The sequence below is a fragment of the Neolamprologus brichardi genome, chromosome 20, assembly GCF_056152115.1.
Source record: "Neolamprologus brichardi isolate AB-2024 chromosome 20, ASM5615211v1, whole genome shotgun sequence".
In the NCBI taxonomy this organism is placed as follows: domain Eukaryota; kingdom Metazoa; phylum Chordata; class Actinopteri; order Cichliformes; family Cichlidae; genus Neolamprologus; species Neolamprologus brichardi.
In genome coordinates, this window is record NC_142123.1 from 13014723 (window position 1) to 13023768 (window position 9046).

Here is a 9046-nt window from a genome sequence, read left to right on the forward strand (position 1 = left end):
TTAGCCAAATCTGTGAAAAATCCCACAGATAATGCAGTCTGATAGATATAACAAAATATTTTTATTACAGCAAGGTGTTTTACAAAGTTCTATTAGCCGAAATCTCTCAGCATGGTGTGCAGTGTGTACTTAAGAAATTTGAGGAAACTGGTCAGTTGGAGGACAAAAAGAAGTGGCAAACCTAAATTTTATTTACAGCAGATGAACAACATGTGAAAATCAAGTCCTTATAGAACAGGAACAATCCAGCACAGGACCTGAGAGATGCTGACCCCTCAGTTGCTTCCTTCACTCATCATTGAAGTCTCATAAGGAATAGTCATGGATTGGCTGATGAGAAACTCAGACAACCCCAAATCAAAGAAAATACGACCCAGTGAAAATTAGAATCTTAAACACTAGCATTAAATACAGAATTATGATCTAATTTTTAAATATCTTGAACTTATAAAAATGAGTGTTTAAACACAAATGCTAAGGATACTCAGTTACTTTTGTAATGTGTATTCATTACAAATCTACCAAGATATGTTCTTTTTTTATATACATATCTTTATGTGAACATTTGGATTGAATTACAGTGACAACTAAAACAGCAGTGGGATGGGTTTCAGTGTATTTGCTCAGAAGATAAAAGACACTTGCACTTACACAGCAGGGGTAAGACACTGGGTAAGACTTGTAATGACTGCTAATGGTAAACTCTTAGCCTAAATACTGCTAGATATCAACACGACTGATGCATCACTGGCCCATTTGTTTGCTTCAAGTATTCAAAGAATTTATAACTATAACAGTTTCTGGGAGCCTGTCCAACTAACATTTAAGTCTCATTTAACCACCATAACTGTAATTTAAAGAAGTCAAATATTGCATGTTTGCAATAGTCTAATGTATGGACTTGCTTTTATAGAGCTCTAATTTGGAAGCCAACCAACAGAACAAAGAGAAGCTGACACAAATGGCACTGCCTCCGTCTGTCCATCCATCTATTCATCTTCTTCTGCTTATCCATGGCCGGGTGGTGGCGGTAGACCTCCCTCTCCCTGGCCACCTCCTCCAGGTTATCTGGGGCAATGTCAAGGCATTCCTACGCCAGCCAAGAGATATAATCTTTTCAACGTGTCTTGGCCCTAGGGCCTCCTCCCAGTGGGACCAGGCCAGAACACCTTACTGAGGAGGCATATAGGACGCATCCTTGTAGAAGCCCGAACCACCTCAACTGGCTCCTTTCGATGTGGAGGAGCAGCGGCTCTACTCAGAGCTCCTCTCGGACGGTCGAAGTCCTCACCCCATCTCTAAGGGAGAGGCCAGCCACCCTTTGGAGAACGCTCATTTCCACTGCTTGTCCCCTCATAGGTGAGGGTGGGGACGTAGATCAGCCAGACAATCGGGAGCTTCGCTTTTACGCCTCGTTCTCTCTTTACAGCGACAGACATCACTGCAGGCGCAGCACCAATCCATCTGTCAGTCACCCATTCCCCTCTCCCGTCACTTGTGAACAAGACCCCAACAAATTGCATGTAGGATGTAATTGAAAGACAGGCCAACAGGATGTGGTTGTTTAGACAATAGCTACCATCACAGGCCACAGTAACAATCGTTTTTGCTGATAGTGTAGTGTTGCGGTCTTTATCGCCATTTTAGATCGGCTACTCTCCACGTCCTTGTGTGTCCGCTGTGTTTTGAGACACAGCTCCCAGCCAAGCTCATGACTAATCTTCCATCTGATGCAGGAGGGAAACTGATACTGTAGACTGCAGAGTGGGAAGAAATACTGATGAGCTACAGATGGAGTAAAGGGAAGTAGCCATATGAGGACGGACGTATGCTTATCAGTGGAAGACGGAGGGGAAGAGAGAGAGAGCTCATCATAGAGCAGACAGCAATCTGTCTGATTTCCCTAAGCTCAGATGGCTGCAGACTAAATGCCAGGGACACCTGGCACAGGACAGACACGACTAGCTCAAACTCATTATTAAATGTACTATCTCACTATTCCCACCTTATATTCCTATACTATATCCTACAGTATGATTCTATACCATTGTGTAGAAAACACAGCCATCAGTCAGTTATATTCTTGAGGTATTTTGACCAAGGATATTACTGACATTTCATTAAGAACTGATGGGAAGGTTAAAGGTATAGTCACAAATTTTTGAGGTCATTTAATAGAAAAAAGTATACTTATAGTCTATGTACATGTACAGCAGTGTGTAACTACATTCTCAAATAAACTGCATTGTCATAAACATGTAATTAATCTATTAATAATATATAGGAGTGAGTTTGCAGTTTCTGGAAGTCATCATTTTCTTCCAACTAATGGTGTTTTACATAAATGGTAGAGACAGGCCATGTATGTAGTATGCCAAATGGGGACTAGAAGAGAACTTGTTTTATCATCTGAGAATGGACCCCCTTCATCAAAGAGATAGCACCACACCTAAATAAATCTTCATCCTGTTCCTCCTCACCTCAACATTAATCTCCTAAACAGAACTCGCACTCTAAGACATGAAAACTTCCATAAACATGCTTATTTATTCCCAATACTGTGGCAGTGACATATTGCCAGTAGATCAGACATGCGGCTTTCCTCTCTGGAGAGTTGACAACGAGCCGGGTGAACAACAACAGCTGATTTTAAGGTAACATTATGCCAGCTAATGTTAGACTCAAGTGTCATATAAAAAAATAAATAAATAAATAAAAAAAAAAAAAATCACACTTTTCCTCTGATAAACATTTTGATTACATTCACACAGTCTATGAGCGTTTATTCCCTAACTGTACGAGTCCAACAATGTTAAATCCACATTAGATTCACTAGCACAAACTAAAACTATCTATCAGGATATCCTCACCTTAGTATGGCTGTCATCAGTCAGAGGTGAGCTTTACTGACTGACTCACCTGTATTGAACTCCTTTTACAGTTTTACAGCTACACATGGATGCTTCTCACCCAGCATTGGCAGCTGAGATAAACAGAGGTCTGATTGCCTTCCACAGAAAGGAAAAATCTCGATTATAGGCATAAGCTGTTGTGTAGTCGTGGCAGTTATGATATAATGTACCCTAAAACATGACGTTAGGTTTTTGAACATAGTGTAATGTTTTGATCTCTCTTAGCTGACTAAAACATGTTTGTCCTACAGGAGCCAATGTAGCAAGGATTATGCACTTGAATTGGGAGAGGTAAGAAAACCGAACTGCAATACACTGACATCTAGCACAGAAAGATTTTATAATAACTATAAAGAGGGGTACTATTAAGTTATAGCAGGCTTCTAAGTTCACTGCAAATCACATTGTGCAACGTGGATCTCATAAATTTGGGTAGGACATTATGTTTGATGCACATACAACATGTAATAATATTAGCCCACACACCGGCTGCTATCTCTTAACTATTGATCTACCTTGTTACATGCTACTCTAGATGTAATAGTATCAACATATTCACCAGGGACAGCAGCAGCTATGCCCTGGGGTGCATTCAACTCACTCAAAAGGCCATTTTGCCCATCCAGTCAGTTTATAACTCCTGACAGAACTGGCCCAGTGTACATCATGTTAACATGATCAGAGATACGATAATACTTAAGTCAGAAGAAGATGGCTTTATTGCTCTGAGCCAGAAGACTATAGGTAACAAGTACACACAAGCATACACACAGTCCCACCTCCTGTAACAAAAACAAACAAAAATACACACTTAGACGAACAACCTGTTTTAACCGGTGCAGATGAGTCACTATGTTGCTCATGTTGTTATTTATTCAATACCATAAAGTCTCTGTGTACTGTCCAGTTTTTCATTATTGTGACGCTCTCTCTCCTTACGTTAACACGTTTAACGAGAAAGAGTAACCATCTGGGTCATTACTGACGTATTTTGCTGTGCCTCTGGTCTCCTAGCTCTTAAATCTGTCAGAGATCTTTCCTTACCGGAAAAGAGCCTGCCACTGTGTGCATAGATTTACTGTCTGCTAAGAGACGCCTTAATATTCTGTTGTACATTACATGCCAGACAACGTGAAAATAATTTCCCTGTACAATAAACACTTACTTATGAAGTACTTTATATGTAAAATGAAGGGAGACAAATTTTGATGTTTTCCCCCTTCACGATTTCCGATTTTTTTGTATGTTTGTCACACTTAAAAGTTTAATACTCGGTTAACTTAGATATGTGAAGCCTGCAGTTCTTTAATGTTCTTCTGGATCCTTTTGTGACACCCAGGATGAGTCCGCGATGTGCTCTTAGACGTGCTCTTTTCTCATTTTGGTCAGCCAGTCACTCCTGGGAAGCTTCACCACTGTTCCATGTTTTCACCATTTATGTATAATGGCTCTCGCCGTGGTTCACTGGAGTCCCAAAACCTTAGAAATGTGCTATGATTTTAAGGTCTTTTAACCTGCTTGACTTTGTCAGACGGTTTCTATTTAAGTGATTTCTTGATTCAACTGGACGTCCAGTAGTGGTGCAACGGATCAAAAATCTCACGGTTCGGACCGGATCGCGGTTTTAAGTCACAGATTGGATCAATTTTTGGATCAGCAAAAAAAGAAAAAAGACAAAACTTTAACATTTACTTATTTACTTATTGAAGTATTTTTTGCCTGTTAAAAACATTCAACTCAAGACTCATTCCACGCGATTATAAAAAAAAATTATGGTACAATATAGGGCAGTACAGGGCTTTGTATCTACCACTCAATTCAATTCAATTTTATTTATAAAGCGCCAAATCACAACAACAGTCGCCTCAAGGTGCTTTATATTGTAAGTTAGACCCTACAATAATACATACAGCTCATTATATCGCACTCTGCTGTGATATAATGAGCTGTCACGGTCACGTAGCTTTCCGTTGCCCTGGAGATCCACCCATTTGTAGTAGTTAGGGCAACAGAAGATGCCTGGGACAGTTCAGCCATAACTTTAATCTTTTCCTGCTCATACATGCTTGGAACGATCTTGCCACTAAAGTGGACGCGAACGGGATATCATAGCGTGGCTCGTTCATCATAGTTTAAACCCCTTGTTTTGCACCACGGAATACGGCCTCCTGTCTGTAGCTAAACACCCCAGTAGCTTTTGTAATAGCTTTAGCCCGGTCGGACTGGGCAGCAAAGGGCTGCTTAAATACCACAAACTCTTGGACCGCTAGCGCTGACCATAACTATTGCTTGACAGACCCACCACGCGCACCATACACATACTTTTTTTTTCTTCTTCTTTTTCGAATCTTCGGATCACGCGGGTACCGAACCGTGGCGTGGGATCAGTTCGGATTACGGATCAACCGTGAACCGTTGCACCACTAACGTCCAGTAACCAAGTGTGTTTAGTGAAACTGAACTCAGCTTTCCAAAAAATGTGGTTAATCACAGTTAATTCATGATTTAACAAAAGGGGCCATTTTAACAAGACCAGGTAGTTTTGGGTAACTTTTCTCCCTTAATCGGTGAAATCATCATTAAAAAAAACTGCATTTTGTATTTACTCGAGTTATCGTGGTCTAACATTAAAATGTGTTTGATGATCTGAAACATTCAAGTGTGACAAATATACAAAACACCAGGAAATCAGGAAGGAGGCAAACACTTTTTGACACCACTATACCTGTGTTTTAAACACTAAGAAAAAAAATGGTCAGGTTTTATTCTGGGGGTTTAAAGAGGGTCTAATAATTGTATCCTTTGACATAGCTGCTACATTTACACTGGGGTAAATCTAATCATAGTTTTTGTACACCATCCCCCAAAAAATCATCTTGGAGAGCGGTGATGCCAGCATCTGATGAGGGATTCAAATGAGCAGCCTGAAGGTTTACCTGTCAGCTAGTAGGCCCCAATATCCACTATTATGTTAACATACTTCATGCTTTTCCACTCTCAATATGTGATATCACTCTCCAAGCTACCCTAAGGACCTTACCTGTACAATGTCCAGCACCATGCCAGCCATCACCATGCCCATTCCAGCTAGCAGGTAGGGAAAAACCACCTGAAGACAGATGGCTATGGATGTCTCTTCCTCTACTTTGGCAACAGGCACTTTCTTCCTCTCCTCCGTAGGCTTTTTAGGAGGAGGTTGCACGACTGGGGGGAAGATGAACTCATCTTGCCCGTCTAAAGTGCTTGCTTCACTGACACTAGGACTCCCAGTGGGACTCTTCCCCTTGGAGCGGGACTTCTTGGTCTTTTTCCTCTGGCGGGCCTGTTGTGATGGTTTATCCTCCCCAGGCATGATGACAGCAGTGGCTGTGACAAGTAGGGTTGTGTTAGTTTAATCTGGGAACAGAATAGATAGGGACAGTAAGGGTCTAGTTTGGCACAGCTTTACCATCTAAAAATGTAGAGATAACTGCGTCCAATCTTTTGAATCCATCCACTCCACCAGGATGATGTGCCAATCAAATCAAATATGCTTTCCATCAGCTGAACAGAGGATTAGCTCTCATACTTTTCCATGGAAGGAAACAACAGTTTCTATTGGTGATCCTTCACTTTGTTATATCTAGCTCTATTTGGAAAGCATGCTGAAGTAACATATATGTTACTTCAGCATTCAGTTGCACAAAGGGAGAAAAGCACCATATAGTTTGGATAAAGTGTATAGAACAGCAAGAAATGTAAACTCTACACATTTCCACCACTGTTAAACTAATGTGGCGGGGCGTGGTCGGCGGTGCCGCTGCAGGGGAGGCGAACGCACCTGCGGGGCATCCGTAGTCACGCCTCGTCAGGTTAAAAGTGTGCTGGGTCCTGGATTCCAGTTTTGTTGTTAGTGTTCGGCTGGCAACTGGAAAGTTGCAGCCGTTTGCGTTTGTAAACAGCGACCGATTGTGTAAATAAAGTTAATGCTGAAAAGCAGAAACTTGTTGCCGGTCTGCCGTGGTTATATCACAGCTAAACTCTGCTCTTCCTTTTATTTGCCTTCTGTTTCCCCTCAGCTTTCAACTGGGCGTAACATAAGGCTGACGCTCCCGGAGCCTGGTTCTGCGAGAGGTCACTTCCTGTTAAAATGGAATTCTTCCTTCCCGCCATCGCAAAGTGCTGCGTATAGGGGAGCCTCTGATTTTGGGCGCTTTCTAATTTTGTAGAGTCATTATCTTGCAATATACAGCTCACAGAGGCAACTGTTGCAGTGAATTGACACTATATAGACAATAGGTTAAAGCTTCACCTTTTTCTGATAGACTGATGCTCTGTTTTCAGGAAAGCTAATCAACATATTAAACACAAGGGCATAACAGAGAACTGTAAATACTACACACAAACAGCCCCTTCTTTTCTTAATCCATGAATATCTTTTATTTTTATTATTTATATCTTTTAAACAAATAACTGAGCTGACAGCTGTGTTAAACAGTCTGTAGCAATCACTAGGGTAGTTAGTAATGCACTGCTAATATACCAGCTTTAATAAAAACCTTTATTTTGATAAGTTGGCACTGTTTCTCATTTCTCATCATACTGTGGTTTACAATAATTTCATAAATTAGTTTTACTTGGAGCATCAAACTTTAGAGTGAATAGCTGTCATCGTTTCTTTTAACTCTTCACTCAGCTGTTTTATTCAGGAAATTTCATCATGACACTAATTACTAATTGAGAGTTTTTAAAATCATCAGTTCAAACGACGAGTAGCTGGTGTGTGATACGATGTCTCAAATCAGAAAGTGCTATCATGAGTAAACGTACAAGAATGCACAGAAAGGGAAACGTTTGTCTTCTTTTAAAAAAGCAAAACTCAAACATTAGTAATACAAACACGCTCGACACGGAGTCCCGGAAACCTCCCAAAACGTCTGAATACATCTGAAGGTCCCGAAACCACACCGAACATACAGCGCAGAATTCTTCTGTTGACACGCATTCCCTCACTTGGACGCTGCCATATGCATATCCCATAATACATCTGTACCGGTAACCACGGTTACACAACCAGGTGCTTTCTGATTGGATAAACTAAAGAGTAAAAGCGAAAAAAAAAAATACTGCGTAAGCGTGTAGCCCCGCCCCTCGCGTGAAGAGTGCGAGCAGCTGCTGTTTGTAATAATGAAATTCACAGTTTTACGACTGTGAGGATGTGTAGATATTATAATATATAATGATACGTTTGAATAAAACAGCTGTAGAAACTATTTTTGAAAAGCGTTTGGGCTGAGGAAAAGATTTATTTTTTAGTTTCTTAATTTCAAAGACCAGAGAAAAATGTTTTATATCAGTTTATGTGGCGGTTTGCCTGGCGCTTAGACCTCCAGATCATCCCGGCTGAGCAAAGTGACTTAACTTGTGATTTAATAAGTTGATATGTGAAAACAGAAAACCTCTCTGTCTCAAACTCCCTGGTAGTTTATAGACGACAATATGAAAATCTTTGAAGGCATGGGGGGAAACACCAGTGGAATCACCAGCGGGACATTTAATTATAGCAGTGCACAGAGCAAACCAATACGTGTTACCATTTCTAGAGTCTGTACTGATCACGACACACTCTCATTGAACATAAATTCATAAAGTTCTGCTTGGACAGCGTGCTCTCTAAGGCCACAGAGCCACATTAAGCCTAGTGTATGTTAGTTTCCATATTAGATTTGATTTATCATCCTTACCTTTGTCTCCAGCCAGAACTCGTGAAGGTTTGCGGGGAAAGCAATAAGCTCCCGAGAATAACCGTGTGTGCCCTTGCTATGCTGTGTGTATGTGCTTGAATGGAAATGCCTGTCTAAATTAGGATATGTGTATGTTCCTCTCTCGTGCATTTGCTTTTTTCTATGTGTGTCTGTGCGCTGAGCTCTGCGCGTGCGTGTTTGTGCAGGGTACGAGCTGGCGCGCATGCATCATGGGGCACCGTCTTGAATTTCATGGCATTAGCAGATAAGGATGACCCCGCCCCCCCCCCCCCCCCCCCTCACCCCCCTCCTCCTGTCTCTTTCCATCTCTGTCCGGCTGGCTGGCATCTATACAGCATTTTCTCTTTTCCATTCACAGAAAGAATAAAGTTTGCAACATCACAGTTAGGG

General features: G+C 41.3%; 1 protein-coding gene across 1 annotated transcript in view; it reads right to left on the reverse strand.

Moving 5' to 3' along the window:
• The window catches only part of LOC102777709 (solute carrier family 41 member 1-like), a 35864-nt gene extending 27047 nt beyond the window's left edge, over positions 1-8817 (reverse strand). Inside the window, exons 1-2 of the mRNA XM_087834340.1 lie at positions 8636-8817; positions 5953-6308 (exon numbers count right to left, since the gene is read on the reverse strand). Coding sequence (XP_087690466.1) covers positions 5953-6264 — 312 coding nt within the window. The 5' untranslated portion in view covers positions 6265-6308; positions 8636-8817. The remainder of the gene's footprint in view (positions 1-5952; positions 6309-8635) is intronic.
• Positions 8818-9046: the final 229 nt, after the last annotated feature.